The sequence below is a fragment of the Euleptes europaea genome, chromosome 14 (assembly GCF_029931775.1).
Source record: "Euleptes europaea isolate rEulEur1 chromosome 14, rEulEur1.hap1, whole genome shotgun sequence".
Lineage (NCBI taxonomy): Eukaryota > Metazoa > Chordata > Lepidosauria > Squamata > Sphaerodactylidae > Euleptes > Euleptes europaea.
The window spans coordinates 38,527,356-38,549,064 of NC_079325.1; the positions used below are offsets into that span (position 1 = coordinate 38,527,356).

Consider the following 21,709-nt stretch of genomic DNA (forward strand, 5'->3'; position numbering starts at 1 on the left):
CTATCCAGTGATGTCCATGAATACAATAGTCTGTTTGGTTGTTTGAAACATGTATTTGCAATGAACAGATTGTTGTCTTCACAGAATTCAATGAGTCACTCTCCTGCTTCGTTTCATGCACCTAGCCTAAATCTTCCTGCTTTGTTTCCTACGTTTGCGTTCCAGTCACTTATGATTATCAGCCCATCCTGTTTAAGTGTATGATCAATTTCTTCTTGGACACTTGCACAGAAGCTTCCAATTTCTTCCTCATCAGCATCTGTAGTTGGGAGTAAACTTGAATGATGATAACGTTGATAGGCTTTCCATGAAGTCTGATTAATAGTACTCAGTCAGACTTTCCATTATAGCCTCTAACTGCTTGTGCTACATCTTGCCTATTAGAGCAACTCCATTTCTTCTATGTTTGTTATTTCCAGAGTAAAACACTTTGTAATTTTCTGTTTGAAAATGTCCTAATCCAGCCCGCTTTGGTTCACTCACTCCCAGGACTGCAGTGGTTAAACATTCTATTTCCCATTTTACAATTTTGATCTTACCTTGATTCTTTTCTTCTTACATTCTTGAAAAAATTACGTATATGTAGATTCCTTGGTCATCTTTCTCCCTGTCTCTAACTCTCTCTTCCTATCTATGTACATTTTCCACAGCTGTATTTTTCTTCCCGCCCTGACCTGGATGGCCCAGGCTAGTCTGATCCCATCAGATCTCAGAAGCTAAGCAGGGTCAGCCCTGGTTAATATTTGGATGGGAGGCCACCAAGGAATACCAGGGTTGCTATGCAGAGGAAGGCACTGGCAAACCACCTCTGTTAGTCTCTTGCCATGAAAACCCCAAAAAGGGGTCGCCATAAGTCGACTGCGACTTGACAGCACTTCACACACATTTTTCTTCCCATGCCTATACAACATAGCCATAAGCTGCTTTGTTCATTCTTTAAAAGACCATTAATATATCTTTACACATGGGCATGGCTGTGTGTATTCCATAACACTGCATAAAATGCAGAAAGCACTAGAAAGAAATACTGGATGTGGAACACAGCATCCCGATACTCTTAGCTTTCATTTGTAAAAAAGCAAGTTTCTAGGCCTTATGGAGGTAAATATTTAATAAGCTAGTAATGCATTAGGACCTCCTCAGTGCCCAGTATTGCCTCAGAATACAGTACATAAAATAAGAGGCATGCTGCAAGCTTGCTCAATTTCTATAAATTATATAGGCTGCAGAATCCAGCAGTTCTTAGGCAGAATTTGGAATTTGTGGGCACAGAATTTTAAATTGTTAGAAGTGTGAAACATTTACTTCTTACATCTTACTTCTGAATTTCAAAAAATTAGCAATACAGAAGTAAAAAAATTACATATAAACCAATTATGTAGCATATAAACTAGTAAAAACCAGTTATAAACCACAGAAATCAAATTAATGTAAAGTTGCAACTGATATAAATCTCACAGGGAGAGAACCATGAAACCAGATCAGAAAGGCATTAAAGAAGGTTCCAAGTCGTCCTGAACAGGTCTTTACTGTTCATCTAAAAATGAGAGTAGTGATAGGGATGACCAGATTTCCCCAGATGTGATAGGGATGGCCAGATTTCCCCAGATGTGCCGTACACATTACATTTATTGCATGTCACAACTCACTGCATCTCAGATGGTGAAGAAATCCACAGCAGCGCCTCAGATGTCAATCTAAAAGTTGAGCATGTATATATGGCAGGAGACATCCTTTGAGGTAATCTGTTTCTAGGCTGTTTAGGGCTTTCAGAGTCAACACTGACACTTTGATTTTGGCCTGGAAATTAACAGGCAACCAGTGATCATAAAATAATATTGGAGGAATATGCTCCATTCTGCAGGCTCCAGTTAATATCTCAGTGTTATATTTTGAACCACTTGCTGTCTCCAGACAGTCCTCAAAGGAAACCCCATGTAGAGTGTATTACAAAAGTCTTATCTGGATGTTAGTGGGTCATGAGTAACTAGGCTCTGGTGCAGACTCTGCACAGCTCATAGGAAGAGAATCGGTCTGCTGCGGATTTCTGTTGCCCTTAGCTGAGCCAAGTTCGTTTCTTGAATGCATTTGCAGGGTAAGCAGAAATCTCCACTGAACAGGCAGGCTAGATAATGTGATTTATTTAACCACACATTTAATACGCAAGTGTAATTTTCCTCAGAGGACTATTCAAGACTAAACGGTTGTCTGAGACTCTGGGCAAGGGTAGAAAGAAAAATGTTCAGGTCTACACAAGCGCTCTTGCCTCTTCGGAAGTAAATGCCAGTATACATGGAAAGGCTTTGCTTTACTCAAGGCAATGATCGTATGAAAAGAATGGACCGGCAAAGGAATGTTAGTCATATTCCACTCTGATAAGGATGGATGAATATGTCCTTTTCTTTTTCTGTATGTTGTTGTAATTGTGAATGGTTTCAGTTTACTCATTTTCATTGCTAGCATTATTTGTTGAAGAAGGAGGAGGAGGAGGAGGAGGAGGAATTGGTTTTTATATGCCGACTTTCTCTACCACTTAAGGCAGAATCAAACTGGCTTACCATCACCTTCCCTTCCCCTCCCCACAACAGACACCCTGTGAAGTAGGTGGGGCTGAGAGAGTGTGACTAACCCAGCTGGCTTCATGTGTAGGAGTGGGGAAACCAACCAGGTTCACCAGATTAGAGTCGGCCGCTCATGTGGAGGAGTGGGGAATCAAACACGGTTCTCCAGATTAGAGTCCACCACTCCAAACCACCACTCTTAACCACTACACATTGTTTTATGCAATGTATATGGCATTTACATGTATGTAATTTATACATACCCTGACCTGGATGGCCCAGGCTAGCCTGATCTCGTCAGATCTCAGAAGCTAAACAGGGTCAGCCCTGGTTAGTATTTTGATGAGAGACCACCAAGGTATACCAGGGTTGGTGTGCAGAGGAAGGCACTGGCAAACCACCTCTGTTAGTCTCTTGCCATGAAACCCCCCAAAAAGGGGTCGCCATAAGTCGGCTGCAACTTGACGGCACTTCACACACACAATTTATACATACATTATACTATAATGTACAATGCCGTTTTATTGGACAAGGAAAAATGCATATGTTTTCCTGGGGGGGGAATGGTGCAGAGAAACAGTGCAGAGGAATGGTGCAGAGGAAATGACCCCCAAAATAAAGTCTCACCAATTTGATTTGCACAAGGGAGAAGCAAAATCAATGTGGCAATATTTGAATTGAACCAGCAAGCTAGTGAAATCCAATGGCATCCCTAGCTGAAATCAATGGAACTTAAGTGGGTCAAGGCTAACGTATCAACAGCATTCAGGCATGTGGGGTCATAATTTGCAGAACTGGCAAATATATATACATATTTATTTACATGATTTATGTGAGTCACTGAACTCTGGTTACTTTCTTTGCAGAGAGTATAGGAATTACTCTTTATTTAACATGATTCATAAATAATTATTAGATAAATATTAGAATTTTATCCTGCCCTTTCCCTGCCAAAATGGGGCTCAGGGTGGCTCACAACATACAACCATATAATATAACAATATAACAGTATGAAATATAATCAAATATAAAATTTAGCTAAAATATATACAGACGAATACCATAAAATGTATCTAATAATGGCACCATTTTAATTTCTCCTTGTAATATTAAGTTAAGAATATAATCATATCTCAATAATCAGGGGAAGAAACAGAACCCGGTCAGACTAATAATAATGGGACGACTGATGGGAGACCAGAAGGAAGGAAGAAATAACAATAAGATGGATTTAGGATCAGCCAGCTGTTGTATACCACTGTTGCTGTCCTCAGCCATAAGCCTGCCAGAACATCTCCATCTTACAAGCCCTGCGAAACTGAGCCAGGTCTCTTACAGTGCATTCCTGAAAGGAATGCCCGCGGCTGGCTTAGAAGGCAAACTGGCGGCGTTGCCTCCTAAAGAGGTTTTGGCAGAGCCAAAACCTCTGCCCGGCACCAAAAACCCGTGCAACCCCATAGGGTTTCAAGGGAGACATGCCAGCTAAAAGCTGCCGTATCTTTGCAAAAATAAAAAGGGGCGTTCCTGAGCTGAAAGTGCTCGGAAGGCCGACTAACGTTGGTCCCGCCCCATGGCCGGCACCATTACGCCCCGGGAATGCCTCCCGGGGTGCCAGAACGCCTCCTGGCTCACTGCTGTGGCCTGTGCCGGTGGCCAGAGGCTGGCGGTGGCGGTCGGGGAGCGGCACCCAACCCTGCACGCCAGTGCTGGGGCCACTAACGCCGGCGTGCGCCTTCTGGGCGCCGGTGGTGTGGGGCCCTGAGCCGGCAGAGGCCGTAGTTGGCCTCCTAAGGGCTTTGGGCCCAATTTTCAGGAATGGGCCCTTTGGACTCCAGACGCTTTAGACAGAGAGTTGCACCAGCAGGGGCCACTGCCGAAAAGGCTCTGGCCCTGGTTGAGGACAGCCAGATAATCTTCAGGCCAGGGATCACCAGGAGATTGTCTCCCAAAGACTGTAAGACTCTCTGAGGGGTCTATCAAGAGAGGCGGTCTATCAAAAGACCATTTAGGGCTCAAGATTTGGAACCACCCATTACCATAGGAAGCTACCTCCAACTAAATCCAACACTTGGTCTATCCTTCTTCATACTGACTATGCTGACTATCAGCGACTCTCCATGGCCTTGGTTAGAGAAAAATTTTCCCAACACCTGCTCCTGTAGATGCTTTAATTGGGGGTCAGTTCTGGGACCTTCTGCATACAGTCATATCCTCTACCACTGAGTCAAAACCACTCCCTACTATCAAGATGTCTTATTGGCCTCCTAGGTGCTGCAGTATTGACGCCCCCAAATGGTCATTCCCAATACCTGCTATTTGTGTGTGTGTGTGTGTGTGTGTGTGTGTGTGTGTGTGTAAAGTGCCATTATGGCAACCCCAGCAAGGGGCTTTCAAGGCAAGTGATAAGCAGGAGTGGTTTGCCATTGCCTTCCTCTGCAGAGTCTTCCTTGGTGTTGTCCCTTTCAAGTACCTCCCCTGCTTAGTTTCCGAGTTCTGATGAGATTGGGTCATACCATGCCGCTTCCTTCTCACCTGATACTTGAGATCCTTTAAAATGTTGATGCCAAAGACTGACCTTCTACATGCAAGCAAGATGCTCTTCCTCTAAATTCTGGATTCTCATTAAAAGAAATCATTGTCTGACTGCTGAATTAGATATTATTGGTTATGAACATATTCCAGTACTTCAGCAATTATTTGAGAGGTGGAGAGACAAATACCAGTTTTATGACATGCAGATTGTAGAGACAACCAATAGTTTCTTAAGAAAATCAAAGGTGGAATAGTTAGGTGAATGTGGTAGGCACGTTCAAATATTTTGTTGTATCTGGTCAAACAGGTCTGTGAAGCACCACTAAAACATGAAGAATCATTTGACCAGTTTGTGTATGAAGAATCATTTGACCAGTGTTGGCTCTGATGTTATGGGAACCTTTGTTTATTTGTGAGAAAAAATTGTAAAACCAGCAGCAGTGTAATACCTTGTATATTAGGGGTCACGCTTTGGGTTGGATCCAACCAGTTTTTCTGCTGGTGAAAAAGGAAGGAGAGGGTCCATCTAATCTCCTTCTACAGTCCATTTTAACATGTATACAAGCTGCAGACCTGAAACCATTTCCATTTAATCCTGAAACCATTTTTTTCTTTCCCCGTGCTCTTGTTCCTACAATATCCATCATCATCATAATTATCATCATCATAGCGACCATGTAAATCAGACCTAAGGCAACTAATGAAGAACTGTTGCTGCAATCATAATTAGCAAAAAAAAATCCATTTCTGGTTCAGACACCATGTGACTTTCCTTTTGGCACACTATAATCGCACAGAACATTGCCTTCTCTATCTACCCACTCCCTTTCTAGATTTCCTCTTTGCTTCATATGCTGTATGCTTCTCTTTCTTGACCTTTAGTAAGGAAAGCCAAATAGAACCACAATGTACAGGGACAGTATATTTCTGAGTACCAAATCCGGGGCTGGGGGTGGGGGGACAACCAGGGATAACCAATACCTTCACACTGAAAGCATCTCTGAGATATCTGGCTGGCCTCTCTTGGACACTCATATGCTGCCTGTTATTGATTACATTCTAATACTGTATATCATTGAATGTTGACTATCAGGTACATTGTTTAAATAGGTTGATACTTGCACACAACTTATGTGGGAGACATATACAGCCTAGCATAAAAACCTAAGACAACCCTACCAGATGTTGGTGTAATTGGTAATATATACAACCTATTACATGCCTGGTCTGTTGTATATTGCCTGTATATGTAAATATATATTTGTAATGTGTGTGCATGTTTTATATATGATTTAAATACACCACTGAGGAAGTCCATATAGGCCGAAACGCGTTTGGCTTGTGGTGACAGACATCAACCATTGTGGTTGATGCCATTGTGCTATTTTAACGGTTTTTAAATAATTTTAATTCTTATATAGCACTTCTAATAAATTATATATTTATTAGATTTATTTTCATTAGATATATTTATTAGATTTAATGATATTTATTAAATATTATTATAGTTTCATTGTATATATATTTCATCCCACCCAACCTTGGGTACCCAACTTCCATTTTCTAGGTTAGGTTCCATTCCTCTCTTTTTTCTTTGAGTATCAGGTACTATCAGATATCAAAAAGCAGATATCAAATGCTGGGAAAAGCTATGAGCTGACATTGTAACCATGAATCAGTAATACAGGAAATAATCAGATATTCAGGCAGCGGAATTAAGAATAGGGGCCCAGAGTTCAGTTTGTAAAAACAGAGTTCCTGGGGCTCTACGAGCTTTAGCATCAGCCCCGCAAAGGCTGGGGAGAGGAGCCTTCTCGAATCCATTCCGATTCCTTTATTATCGACTTCCCTTATAGTTTGCCTGCCTTCCAGGTGTGAGGGTCTGAAAAGCATTCTTTCTGTCTCTGTGTTTTATATTTCTCTTCCCCCCCCCCCTGCATGTTTTTCACAGGCAAGCTGTATTCTGTTATGTAAAAACCCTGCAATGCGGCTGAAGGAAAATGGAGGGGAGGGGTGAGAAGGAAAGGGAGGGGAGTGTGAAGGTTTGGGGAGGGGGCAGCAGGAAGAAGGACAATGTGGAACAAGAGAAAGGTGCCGGGGTTTAAGACCACCTGGAATCTACACCCATTCCCTACAAGTCTTGCCCCCTTCTTAATACGAAATTTGCAGACTATTGTTGCAAACAGAACTCTGTATATGCTCAGAGGAAACACATGCTAATCTTAACTGGCCATGGTTCCTGCCACTGAGGATAACCCCTTCTGATCCTAAGCTCAGCAACAAAACATTCTAGGCATTGCCATCATGGGCATCTACCATTTATTGAACCCCTAAATGGCTCCATTTTGCAGTGGGTGGGGGAGGATCTGCCATGCTTTGCACAGGCAGGAAAGGAGAGAATTTTCTCCGCACTCCAAAATCTATTGAACTCTACTGGTTCTGTGGACTCACCTACGACTGCAAGTTCTCCGGATAACTGATGGCATATTGCATTGCTTTGTTTTAAAACCAGAAATATGTTTCTACCCCCTACTGTTACAGAAAGAAAAATGTAACATTCTTAAAATGGGGGGGGGGTAGAACAGATGCAGCTACAGATGTGGCTTTGTAGCCCCCTATTCAGCCACGCTTCCCCTCCCAATCGAATGCTCCAATAAAATTACATATTCAGGTTGACTGATCCCCCCCCCCCCATTAAACCGCTTGACTTTGCAACGCGTGCATGTGAAAGCAGTGCTCGTGCCTGTGCTCGTGCCTCTGCTGGCACCTTCGTGTATGAGTTTGGGAGGAGGCGTGCATTTTGCTTGGGACTGCGGGATGCGCGGGGGCGCTACTGCTGGGGCTCATGTAAACGCAGCTAGGTAGAAATCAGGACGAACCAATTGTATTGCTTTGGGAACGGGCATTTGCCTCCGGAGTCTTGCTCCCCACAACAGGATTTGGAGAGATTACAAAGGGAACGATCCCCAGTATCCGGGTTGCTTGCAATATAAACACCCACTAGGCAGAAAGCAGGGTTTTCTGTTTCCCTCCACCCCTTAGGAGCTCATGTTCCTCTCCTGCACAAAGACACGGAAGATGCCACCTGCAGTGCTCCTTCGAGGCGCCTATTCACACACGGGCGCCAGCGCGTGCCATGGTGTATAAATTAATCCAGATTAACTACTGCGCCCTGGTTTCTGCGCTCACCATCCCAGCCGCTATTACTGTTTAGAACTGCCTTCATAACCACCAGAGCACTGAAGGGGAGGATAGGAAACACAGCCTGGAGAGAGAGATCCTACTCCAGTAAGGGTGTTCAGAGATCCTTAAAGCTCATTCTGTGCAAACACCAGAAGAAGACTGCAACCGCCTTATCCGATATATGCTTACACATTATTCACAGATCAGGTAGAACGGCGTAGAAACTGGCTAAACAGAAATGCAGCAACGCAGCCCCCCCCCCCCCAACTCCGATTCAGGTCCAATAGAGGTACACATCTCAATCAGGGAAGGGAAGAACTATTTAGTGATATCCTGGAGATCCAGTGTCACTGCTCCCCGACCCCACCCTGTGTCTCCTTGGCCTTTTCCCCACTTGACCCGATCAAGATATTAACAAGGGAAGTAGAGGAGGGGTGCCGAGATGGAAATGGACGGGTGGCTAAATGGAGGTTCACGCTACGGTCTCCCTCGTGCTCTGCTTGGGAGCTTCCCAGGGGTCTTTGGCTGGCACTGCTGCAAACTAGACTGGGTGGACCGTTTTGGCGTTGATCCAGCAAGGCAATTTCTTGAGGACAGTTGGACAAGTCAGTGGTGATGGGCACATTTGGAAGGATGGAGGGAGCAATGCCCGGACAGATGGGGGCACCAGCAGGGCAGAAAGGAGCTCTGTTGAAGAAGCAATGGAGGGCAGACGGCAGGCTGGGGCAATGGATATCAACCATGCTTGATAGTGGAGTGGAGAGACAAAGTAGAAAGAGGAAGGATTATGAATGGGTGGCAAGACTACTCAATGGAAGGACGGCTCCATGTGGGTGGATGTACCCACCAGTGCCGCATGGCCAAGCCAACCTGGCCAGGCACAGATGCATGAATAAGCGCAAAGGGATGGGTGTGGGGGGGGGAGCTGGCCAGCGGGAGCTGGGGCTGGTACCTGGCTGGAGATAAGATCCTCGCAAACGGACAGGGCCATCTGGATGGCGTTGGGCTTGTGCGTGACGGAGGTGGCGTTGAGCTGGATCTTCCAGGTGCCATGGCGCTTGTTCGCCTGGTTGATGGCCTCGCGGAAGACCTGCTCGTGTTTCTTGGTGCTCAGCACCGCGCCGATATTGACGATCTTGGGCTCGCAGCCGGCGCGGGCGAACGAGAAGGAGACGAGCACGGCGAGGAGCAAGAGGCGCATCGCGCTCATGGACCACCGGCCCGCTCAGCCGCCCATCGCCCACGCCGGGACCCACGCCGGTGCTGTCCGTGGTGCTGAAGCCCGGCCGCGCTGTCCGTGGTGCTGAACTCGCCCGCCGCCTGCTCCTGTCCCCGCCGCGGCTTCCTGGGCTGAGAGACCCCCCAGCAGCCCCCTGCAAGACAGAGAGACGAGCAGCGCGCGCACCGCCAACCAGCTCAGCCTGCCAATGCGGCAGCGCTTCGTCTTGTGGCGGGGGCGGCAGCGGAGCTTGGGGTGAGGGAGGAGGAGAGGGGCTGAGGATAAGGACCCTGGAGTAGGGGGTGGGCAAAGGAGGGGCAGGTGAAAGCCAACCCTGTCTAAACCTTCCAGATCAAGTGAGGATTCTCCCCCCCCCCAACACCCCCTCCTCCGACCCCGGCGCCCGGAATTTATTTCCCTAACTAGAAACCAGGGAATGAGAACCAGGGAGATGGGGACAGGGGAGAAAAAGCTAGTCGCCAAGCAACCCTTTTGAAACCTGGAGGCTGGAGAAAATCAGCCCCCCAATGTAGTCCTCCTCTCCCTCCAAAGAGGAGAGTCTGGCGGTTCCCCAGATCGGATTGAAGAGGCTTGCTCCCTTCTTTACACCCTTCTCTTTGGATTCGCCACAGAAAGGATGTATCTCCAGTTCGCCTTCGCCAGCTCACCCAGCAGCAATACCGGCAGGTGGTTTGGGCAGAGATGCGGCAGCTATGTTGGGACGGAGACTCAGCCAAAAGGATGGATGGAAGGGGATGAGGAAATAATGCAGGAGGGTGGGGGAGATGAATGAACAGAGAGTAGACCAGGCAGGCAAAAGACGATGGCAAGCTAGGATGAAAAGGAAGAATGGAGGGACTACCAGACAAAGGCTAGATGATGCCAGGATAAGGTACAAGATGAGGCTGAAGAAGAAAGGACCAAAAAGCAAGACGGGAGGGTGAAGAATTTAAATGATGCCCCTGTGGTACAGTGGACAGCACAAGGGAACCATTTAGGGAGGGAGGAGAGGAAGAGACGGGGGTGGACTTGGATGGCTAGGTCCGGATTTCATGCCTTCTGGATGTTTTTCTAGTTGGTGACTCCATAAAGACATGAGTGGGTGCCAAGCTGCCTTCAGCATCATAAGTTGGAATGTCCATCATTAAGTCTGCATTTCTAAGGACATTTATTATGGAGACCCAGTAAAATCAGTGGGTCTAATTTTGTAGGGAACATGTTTTGGATCATCCTGCATGGATAGTTGAACTCTTCAGCATTTAGGTGATCATCACACGGATTGATTATATGTGGCACCTTAAAGATTTATGACAGGCTTACCATAATAAATATGTTAGCCTTTTAGGTGCCACTAGTCTCTTCTGTTTTGTTGTAACAGACTAATACCATGGAATTGGGAATATGGTTATATATTAATGAAAAATAATGGGTTGTCTGTCTATCAAGACACCTGGACAACATACCACAACAAAAAAGTAGGAACAATAATAAACCCAAAACAAGATTAAATACACACAGAGAAGCACCACCAAGATTTTGCACACATAAAACAATAATGAGGAGAAGTGTGTGTGTGTGTGTGAGTGTGTGTGTGTGTTTGTGTTTGAAAAGCGCTGTCAAGTCATAGCCAATTTATGGCAACAACCCAGTAGGGGTTTCAAGGCAAGAGACCAACAGAGGTGGTTTGCCATTGCCTTCCTCTGCATAATGACCCTGGTATTCCAGGCTAGCCTGATCTCGTCAGATCTCAGAAGCTAAGCAGGGTCAGCCCCGGTTAGTATTTGGATGGGAGATCACCAAGGAAATCCAGGGTTGCTGTGCAGAGGAAGGCACTGGCAAACCACCTCTGTTAGTCTCTTGCCATGAAAACCCCAAAAGGGGTCGCCATAAGTCGGCTGTGACTTGAAGGCACTTTACACACAGTGGTCTCTCATCCAAGTACTGAGCAGGGCCGACCCTGCTTAGCTTCTGTGATCTGATTAAAATTATATACATTTAAGCAAAGACAGCAATTAATATATATTTTTCAAATAAATATATCCCCCCCCCCCCGATTTAAAATCAAAGAAGTTTCCACATTCTTTAAAGAAATCCATTTGCAAAGCAGGGAAATGTTTGTCCACTTCTGTATAGGGATATTTCTGATGTGACAATTAGTCATGATTTTCCATTTAACAGACAGACAATAGTTTTCCAGACTGTTCAAGGGTGTTTGACAGAGGAATCACTGCTCATAGTGTTTATGCTTATCCCATTTTTGCCTCTGGTCAACAGGATTGGCAGGCTTTTATACTACTATATACTTTTGCATCATTTAATGTGTCATATTAATATGCTTTGCTTCAGTTCTGTTTTTAGACTACTGTATGGTTCTACAACCCTAATTCCTATTGCATGGTTCACTGAATGTCCCATCCTGTCAATTATATTGACTCACTCTGTGTAATCCGCCTTAAGTCCAAGTGTGAAAGGTGGACTATAGATAACATACTTAAAGTAAATACATATAATAACTACTCCAGAACCTTGGAAAACCATATTTGATTGGAAATTATGGAGGGATAAAATAAATGTGTGTATGCCATGGGAAGTGATGCCTGAGAAGGTCTATGGGTTTTCAATGAGGAATCTCATGGCATGAAATGCAGAGGCCTCAGGTGGTACAAAAACTTTGGATTGGCCCGGCCTTGTATAAATGCCAGCAGCCTTAGTTCTAGTCCTTTCCTGGTGAACAGAGTAGGGCATTGTGCCAATTGTATTTCTAGTCCTGGCCCAAGCCTTCCAGCTCAAGCACCCAGCCCCAATTCTTGACCAAAGAAACCCTGAAATGGAGAAGACACACTGCAGGTCTGGATTCTGGTATAACCACCCATGCCCCCAGCCTCAACTTGACTCTGTAAGTTGAGTTTACTCTTTGCCATTGGTTCACATGTTTTGAAGTGGCTTTGCAAATAACGAGGTTGCAGCTTGATTCAATGATATGAAGACATAAGACTGCCTCATACTGAATCAAGGTTTTATGCAGAGGAGGAGAGAGCCAGTGTGTTATAGAGGTTAAGAGTGTTGGACCAGTATCTGGAAGACCCAGGTTTGAATCTCCACTCATGCCATGGAAGCTTGCTGGATGAGCTTGGGCCAGTCACACTCTCTTAGCCTAACCTACTTCACAAGTTTGTTGTGAGGATAAAATGGAGGAGTGTAGAATTACATAACCCACTTTGGAGCCCCACCAGGGAGAAAGGCAGGGTATAAATTAATTAAATCAATAAATGTCCAGCACTTTAAAATGAGCTTGCTATAGCTGAAGATGCCAAGGATTTAACCTTGAGCTCGGGACTTTTTGTGTGCAAAGTAAGATCTCTACTGCTAAGCCACCGTTCCTCCATCCCATGGGAATAAAGCTGAAGAAAGAATATACACAGACTCCCTTGACAGGTTAGAGGTTAACAGTTGACCAAGAAGGCAGTCTGAGATCACTAGAATGTTATCTTACTGAAGCCCATTTAATTTCATATTGATCTGTGGTTCTTTCCTATGAAGAATTATCAACTGAAGTTGTAGCAATGGCTATACTATATCAGCGTCTTAAGGGACGTTCAATCAAAAGCAAGAAAAGGTTCACAAGACTGAGCTCTAGAATACATTTCCAATGCTCATCCATGGAATATGAAGTAGCAATAAATAGAGTGAATATGACAAGATGTAGAATGCCATTCTATCATCCATACTCTTTCATCCAAAGGTAGAGAGAGTGGTGAACCCAAACAGAGCTGAAACAAAGTTGCATTCCTAAATTTTTCCACCATGAATTTTGATACCAAATTTGACAGGATGTTCTTCGAGTGCTTGAATTTTTGCTGAATACTTACTAATATTTGATATCAGTCTTTAACATATAATCGTTGATTTCAGTATTTGATAGTTGATTTTTGACATTGTGTTTCAACCAGTTGATACGGTCCTGTACTAATTAACTATAATTTTTGATACAGATGCTTGATATTTTACTTTGGTGGCTTATTCAGTTAAATTGATATGTGACATTGATATTTGATGTAGATATTTGATATTTGACTGCATTTGGTAACCGGAACATGATGGTATTCAGTATCTGAGGGGACTTGGCAGAATATTTGATATAATGAGAATCTTAACTGAATTGTTGACATTATATATAAGTAAAAATGGATTTTTAAAATCATACAAAGATAATTCAATAGCTAGATTCACAGATGGAAATTTGGGGGACCAAATTAAATTCTGCTCTACTGTCTGCTTTCCTTTTCAGAGGAGTTTGTTTTTTCTGTCCATTGCTTGTAAGCAATGATTCAAGCTGCGCATTCCAGAGCATTCCTCTTGGCAGCTTTCATCACCCAGAGTAAATTAAAAGGTTTTGTAGATGAAGTGCAGAAACAAAGGTTCTCTCATCTGGCATGACAAACGCCGTTCAGTGTCTGGTGGGTGTACTTCTATGTATATCTTTTCTCCTTGCCGTTCCCAAATGTTGACACAGCTCACACCTTCTCTCTTGTTCGATATAAAAGAGCTGAAAGAGATTATTTCTTCCCCCTTCCCTCGATGCAAATGTGTTCTGCTGACGTCTTTAAATAGTGTGTGTTGCCATGGCAACGGTTCCGTGTCCCACATTCTCCAAATGTGCTGCAAGAATTTAAAAAAAAAGAAGAAGAAGAAGAAGAGGGGATTCTGCGGCAAAATAGGGGAGGGGGTGTCACATGCTCAGCAGCAAGCCAGGATTCTCAGGACTACTGAAAGGTCTTGAAAACTGAAGTCAGGAAAAAAACAGAAAAAAGGCAGCTATTCCTCCTTCCCTCTTCATGGCTGTGATGACATTTGCTAGTTCAGTCAGTCATTTATTAATGCGGCACGCAGCCAGACATATACAAAAGAAAAGAATAGTTAACAGTTGTCTAAAATCCCATCAATATTAAAACCAGAAATTTGCTAGTTATGAAATCAAACTTGCTCCATTCAACCAGAGAGATGCTCCACAGCACATATGTGGATAAACCCCAGTGGGCAACATCTGCAGGGTGCATTTAGAACAAAGCAATGTGTCGGAAGCCCCCCTACAGCTCATAGTATGTTTCATCTCCTCCCCTCCCTGGCACCAAACTGCTGTTCCTTGCAAAGAACGTTAACTGGTCTTCATTATGAATTTTCTCCAGTCTGTCCTAATTGTAAATTGATTTATTATTTACATACTAAGCCTAGATTGCCAATCTGGCCCTACACGTGTTGATTACAAATCCTCTACTGCTGGTGACTGGTTGGCACTCCTTCCGTATGTCCCTGTGAGCCAACTTTGGTCGCCAGTCAGCCATCTGTTGGCCATCCCACCAGTTAGGGTGGCCCGTCTGGCAGTGACCAGAGCCCTGGCCTTTTCCATTGTGCTTCCGGCCCTCTCTGGAGATCTTCAGGAGCCACTGCAAGGCCCGCCTGTTTGCCAGGGCTTATGAGGGGGTTTAAATGGCAGGCATCTTTTCAAGGGGGAGGGAGAGGGATTTGGGGCTTGCTATTTTAGCATTGGTTTGATGTTATTATTGTAACACACCTTGAACCAAGAGTAAAAGAGGGATACAAATGTTTTACTAAAAAAAAAGTAAATAAAAGGGGAGGATGCCCCAGAGGACAAATCATAATATCATTGCAAAGCATTTGTATACCATCTCTTCATATTCCCCCAAGCAATGCTTACATACAGCCTCCTGTGCTTCCAAACTGGCAAGTGCTTCTTCCATAACAAAGTGAGAGGGTACTGCAGATCTGGAGTCCGTTTATCTTGCTTTGGGAAGATGCCAGGTCCTCCAGCCTGGGTGACTGAACCATTTCTGGCCAAGCTGCTCACTCTATAATGACATCATCATCATCACCAGGAGCCTTAGCTCCACCTATCAGCTTTGCTGGGGAGAGTCCGCCTCTCAGGCTGGAGAATCTACTGAAAACCTGAGCATTTATTTTGAATTTGTACTTCATTTTCAGCTATAGCTCAAACTAGGTTGCGATACTGTCCCTCTCCTCTTGCCTGACTTTGAATCGTGGGAAAACGGGGAAGATCCTAATATTTCCCAGTCATTGCCTATGGATCTGGCTGGCTTCCTCCTGGTGCTGTGTTGCACCCTGATGGTACAGAATTCTGGAACCTCACCTTCCTGCCTCCTTAACTGTGCTGTGACCTGAAACTGATCCAGCAAAGAACACTGTGTGATCAAGACATAATTCTTTTATAAGGATTAACTCACTTTTGCAATGCTGGAAGCAAGATTTTTGAGTAAAAGGAAGGGAGGGAAGAAAGGAAGAGGGAAAGAAAAAAAGGAAAGAGAACAAATTAAAATGGGCTGCATTGGTAACGTTCACCATTCTATTATTTATGTTGCTACGCTACATAAGTTTGTTAGCAAAGAAGGAGAGTGTCAATAAATATATGTTTCAATTGTGTTGTATTGCTAGGGTGATAGTACCTACCCTTGTTTACTTCAGAACAAAGAAGCAGAAAACAATTTTGTTGACACTGACTGAAAAGTGGAACCGCAAAATGAGGCTATTTGCAGTCTGTAGCTAGAACATCTCCTTTGCATCTCCTCTTCTTGGCCTCCAGAACTAGGTGTGGGTAGTGGGTTTCAGAAGCCTCTTGCTCAAGAGTTATTGCTTGTGCATGCTGTTAAAATAACTTGCATGGGTGCAGCTTAGACTGCATAGATAATTACCCCAAAATGTAAGTGAAACTGGACTGCAGCAACATCTGCACACATTGTCTGTGGGAACTCCATGCCACAGATTCCTTTGGTATTCCGGTTTGAATTAGAATTAGAGTTTGAATCTAGTTTGAATTGAGAACCAACGTGGTGTAGCGGTTAAGAACGGTGGTTTGGAGCAGTGGACTCTGATCTGGAGAACCAGGTTTGATTCCCCGCTCCTCCACATGAGCGGCAGACGCTAATCTGGTGAACTGGATTTGTTTCCCCGCTCCTACACATGAAGTCAGCTGGGTGACCTTGGGTTAGTCACAGTTCTATTAAGAGCTCTCTCAACCCCACCTACTTCACAGGGTGTCTGTTGTGGGGAGGGGAAGGTGATTGTAAACTGGTTTGAGTCTTCCTTAAGAGGTAGAGAAAGTTGGCATATAAAAACCAACTCTTCTTCTTCTTCTTCTAGAAATCTGCCAGACACAGCCAAGAGCTGAAGTTATGTGGCTCTGAAACCCAGGGGACATGATGAGGGGGCGGGGATGAGTGGTACCACAGAAAGTAGATTTCTGTTTGTGTTCTGAAAATGAAGCCCCCTTAACTTTATAACCCACCTATGTGGGAAAGTAGCATGCAGCTTGGAAGGGCCATAGCTGAAAGATTCATGGCATTGGAGTTGGGTAAGAGTGTTAACTGGAAAGCTTCTGATTCAAATTCCCCATAATTCTTAAATTTGATATAAGGTATGTGCTGCTATTGGAGGGAAGGCGGCAAGTTATAGTCCGATCTCATCAGATCTTGGAAGCTAAGCAAAATAAGTACTTGGAAGGGAGACCGCCAAGAAAGGCTCTGCAGAGGAAGGCAATGGCAAACGACCTCTGCTTCTCACTTGCCTTGAAAGCCCCTTGCTGGGGTTGCCATAAGTCGGCTGCAACTTGATGGCACTTTACACATACACATGTGGTGCTATACAAAATGCCACAAACAAAAAGACAGGTTTCTGCCTTGAGGGTCTTACAGAATAAGTCATGAATTCATTAAGCAGTTTTAGGAGAGCTACTATCCACCTGCATTGTGAAGATAATAGCACTAGCTTTATTTTCCAGGACTATTGTAAGGATTCCTGAGAAGATGGATGCAAAGTCCTTTGAACAAAATATTTTTGTTAACATCTGCTAAAAAATTTTTTAATATCCAGCGAAAAGATTTTAAGTAACCTTTCCTTCCTTTCCTTTTATCCCTTAGAAGCTCCTTGATCAATTGATCTTGAGCAGCATATATCTAGTGTTGGAGGGATATAAGGACTGAAACAAATCTTGCCACTGACAATGTAGCCTTGGGGTCCCTGTCGCTTAGTAAAAAAGGCATTATGTCAGTCACAGAGGCATTGGATTTGTATATTAAAAGGGGGGAAATATAGTGTGATCGAAGTTCCTCGTAAAAGCGGCATTCCAAAAGGGCATGGGCTAATGTGTCAATAGAGCCAGAAGAGCAAGGGCAGATCCTGTCTGAGTATGGTATATTCAGAATTCTGCCCTGCATTACCATAGAAGGGTTAGCATTCAATCTAGCCAAGCAAAAAGCTCTACAGAGACGAGGAGTTGTCAGATAATATGTATAGGCAGGCAGACCACGTGGAGGGGGTATTCCGAAGAACTGGGATGAACAGACGCGACGAGCACGAAAAGTAGTGCTGTTATAATCGAGCTCTTTAATGCGCTTTTTAATTTTGGCAAAAGCTTCAGTTTTCCCAAGATCTGATAACATATCCTGCGAGAAGCCCAGCAATGCCAGTTTCTCATCTAAGATTTTTTGCCATGAGGATTTGAAAGGGTCATGCTTCAGAGAAGGTAGGAACCCCTCAGTGCTAAAGCACAGTTTAAGGTGGAGTTTAAAGGCGGCCAACCACGCCCTAGCTTCAAGTGACATTTGGCCAAACTCGGAACGAAGAGTAACGCCAGCAACACATCGAGGGGCATTTAGGAGTTTTCGTAAGAACTGAAGCAGTGGACGACCTATAGATTCATTGATGACTGTAATCCAGATGGCAACACCAAAGAGGATAATTGGGGTAATTTTCAGGTTAAATACCTGAATAGCCCCTGGAATATATTTGCCACCTTTGGTGTGAAAAAAATTGACAATAGCACCAACCCCAGGTTTAATTTTGTTGGACACTGCTTTTTGATGGGCATTCCAATTTAGGTTATGGGAAAACAGAATGCCAAGGTAAACAAACTCCTTGACTTGGTCATCCTCAAAGCCATCTATTACCCAGCGAAAAAGAGGCATTTTTCTCCTCTTAGTGAAGATCATGATCTTAGATTTATGATGGTTTATTTTAAGACCTTCCCTAGAGCAGTACTCAGAAAATGTTTGCAAAGATCTTTTCAAACCAATTCTTGTGCGGGACAGGAGAACTGCATCGTCAGCATAGAGTAGAATTGGGGTGGAATGGCTTGCAAGCTTTGTGGGGTGGCAAGACTCTGATAAATTGGTTGCCATATCATTCAGGTATAGATTAAATAAGAGAGGAGCAAGGAGGCAACCTTGTCTAACTCCCTTGGCCAGTTCAAAAGGCTCAGTTAGTTCTCCTTGGTTGCCACAGCGAACCTGAGCTGTGAGGTCAGTATGAAATTGCTGAATAAGCCATAGTAACCTCCTATCCATAGTAGAATGTGATAGTTTCAACCATAGCCTCTCCCTCGGGAGGGTATCAAAAGCTCCCTTAAGATCCATAAAACCCACATAGAGGGTGCCATTTTGGGGGGAGGAATATTTCTCGGCTAGATGGGAGAGCACTAAACAGTGGTCCATGACAGACCATCCCCTTCTGAAGCCAATCTGTTCCCAGCCAAGGATGTCATTACTCTCAACCCAGTCCAACAGCCTCTTTAATAAGTAGGAGGAATACAATTTGCCTAAGCAAGACAAAAGGCTGATTGGACGATAACAGCTTGGGTCAGAGCGCTGACCTTTTTTAAAGATTGGGACGATAATGGTATGTCTCCAAGATTTTGGAATAGCTCCTGATGCATTAATTTGTATGAATACAGGAGCAAGAATGTTGGCCCACCATTCGCTGTTGACTTTAAAAAGTTTGTAGGGAATTAGATCAGGACCTGGGGCTTTGCCTGAGCGTAGGCGATCAATGAGCGGTTTAATGTCCTTAGGAGACACATCTGGCCAGGAATTCAGCAAAATAGAAGGTGCTACAGGTATAAGACCCTGGTTTTCCACAGAGTAGGAGAAGAGGCTCTTGAAGTAAGCTACCCAGACCGAAGACGGGATACATGCGGGGACTCTGACATAGCCATTACTTAAAGAATTCACAGTCCGCCAGAAGGTTGAATTATCATTGTTGTTTATAGCTGTAATCAAGCTCCTCCAATTTTTATATAGGGCCTCTTTTTTCCTCCAGTTTACCAAGTCCTTGTAGTTCTTTTTAATAGTTAACAATTCCTTCAATACTGAAATAGTGTTGTTCCTTCTGAATTCTCTATGTTTCCTGGTTATTGCTCGTTTGAGTAGTCTACACTCGCGGTTTTAAGTAACAGGAGAGATCTCTGTTTGAGGTCCTGGAGAGCAGCTGCCTATCAGGTGGGTTGTACTTAGAGATATGAAGGCCTGGAGAGAGACAAAAACTAGAAAAATTGATGGGGGTTCCCTAAGGACTTCTTCAATTTTCCCAATGGAAAATCTGGGGAAATGCTGGCGGGGGGGGGGAAATCCTGTTTTGGAATGAGTGAAATGCTTTTTAAGACAAGGTTTTTAAGACAAGGTTTTGCAGACTCAAAATGTGTAGCACAAAAATATTTATTAAGACAACCTAAAGTATTTGGTAATGATAATTGCTATGTATATTGTAAACATGTATCTCGTATTTTGAATGATATGTTTATTGTTTAAAAGTGGATAATTTGGTAAAAATTTATGTATTTGATAATAAATATATTATTAAAGACTTCGATGTTTTCAAAGTTATAAAGCTTAACTTGATAGCCAAAACGTGCTGGAAGTTTTATTGTGACTATACAAGCACATTTCTGACCAAATCATAAACTTGCTTTTTTAATTTTAATTTTTTCCCTCTCAGATACTAAGGTAACATAGAGTGCGGCAGTAAGCATTCTCCCCCTCGAGTATTGGGTATATTTCCATTTTTGCTTGTAGAAAACCTAGGCAGTTACACTTCCAAATTCCATGTGTGTGTGTGTAAAGTGCCGTCAAGTCGCAGCCGACTTATAGTGACCCCTTTTGGGGTTTTCATGGCAAGAGACTAACAGAGGTGGTTTGCCAGTGCCTTCCTCTGCACAGCAACCCTGGACTTCCTTGGTGGTCTCCCATCCAAATACTAACCAGGGCTGACCCTGCTTAGCTTCTGAGATCTGACGAGATCAGGCTAGCCTGGGCCATCCAGGTCAGGGCTCCAAATTCCATACATATGCCAAATAGTATATAAATGATGCATTTAATATTATTAAACAGTAAAATAAGTTTAGACTTGATGAGAAAGCAAGTATTGCATGCATTTAAGTTTTCCCCCAAATATCAGTTCCCCCCACCCCAACAACAACAAAAACTGGGGGGAAAGCCCAGTCCCTCCCTGGCTTCAAAATTTCCAGAAAGTTTGCATCTCTAGCTGTAACTGACTAAATGAAACTCTAGCTGTAACTGACTAAATGAAACTCTAGCTGTAACTGACTAAATGACTCCTCATGGAACTGAGGATGGTGAAAAGCTAGCGATGATGGTGAAATGGAACTTCTATGTATGGGCTTGAATGTCTTCATAACCAAAGACTTTAAAAAAATTGAAATATAAGAACATAAGAAAGGCCCTGCTGGATCAGACCAAGGCCCATCAAGTCCAGCAGTTTGTTCACACAGTGGCCAACCAGGTGCCTCTAGGAAGCCACAAACAAGACGAGTGCAGCAGCACCATCCTGCCTGTGTTCCACCACACCCAAAATAATAGGCATGCTCCTCTGATACTAGAGAGAATACGTATGCAGCATGACTAGTATCCATTCTAACTAATAGCCATGAATACCCCTCTCCTCCATGAATATGTCCACTCCCCTCTTAAAGCCCTCCAAGCTGGCAGCCATCACCACATCCTGGGGCAGGGAGTTCCACAATTTAGCTATGCGTTGTGTGAAAAAATACTTCCTTTTATCTGTTTTGAATCTCTCACCCTCCAGCTTTAGCAGATGACCCCGTGTTCTAGTATTATGGGAAATCAGTTCTCTCTCACACACCCCATTTTTAGCAGCATTCAGGGGTGGATACGGTTGCCAGCTCCAGGTTGGGAAATTCCTGGAGACTTTGGGGGTGGAGCCTGAGGAGGGTAGGGTTTGGGGAGGTGAGGGACTTCAGTGTGGTATAATGCCATTGAATCCACCTTCCAAAGCAGCCATTTTCTCCAGGTGAACTGATCTCTGTTGCCTGGAGGTCAGTTGTAATAGCGGGAGATGTCCAGCCACCACCTGGAGGCTAAGTAATCAAAGA

General features: G+C 44.0%; 1 protein-coding gene across 19 annotated transcripts in view; it reads right to left on the reverse strand.

The window, feature by feature from the left end:
* Positions 1 to 9,597, reverse strand: part of GRIN1 (glutamate ionotropic receptor NMDA type subunit 1) — a 56,689-nt gene extending 47,092 nt beyond the window's left edge. For all 19 annotated transcript variants that reach the window (XR_008933785.1, XR_008933783.1, XR_008933784.1 and 16 more), the window contains exon 1: positions 9,229 to 9,597. Coding sequence is in view for 14 of the 19 variants with exons in the window: in XM_056860997.1 (XP_056716975.1) it covers positions 9,229 to 9,486 (258 nt within the window). In the remaining 5 variants the exon portion in view is untranslated. The remainder of the gene's footprint in view (positions 1 to 9,228) is intronic.
* Between the last annotated feature and the right edge of the window lie 12,112 nt (positions 9,598 to 21,709).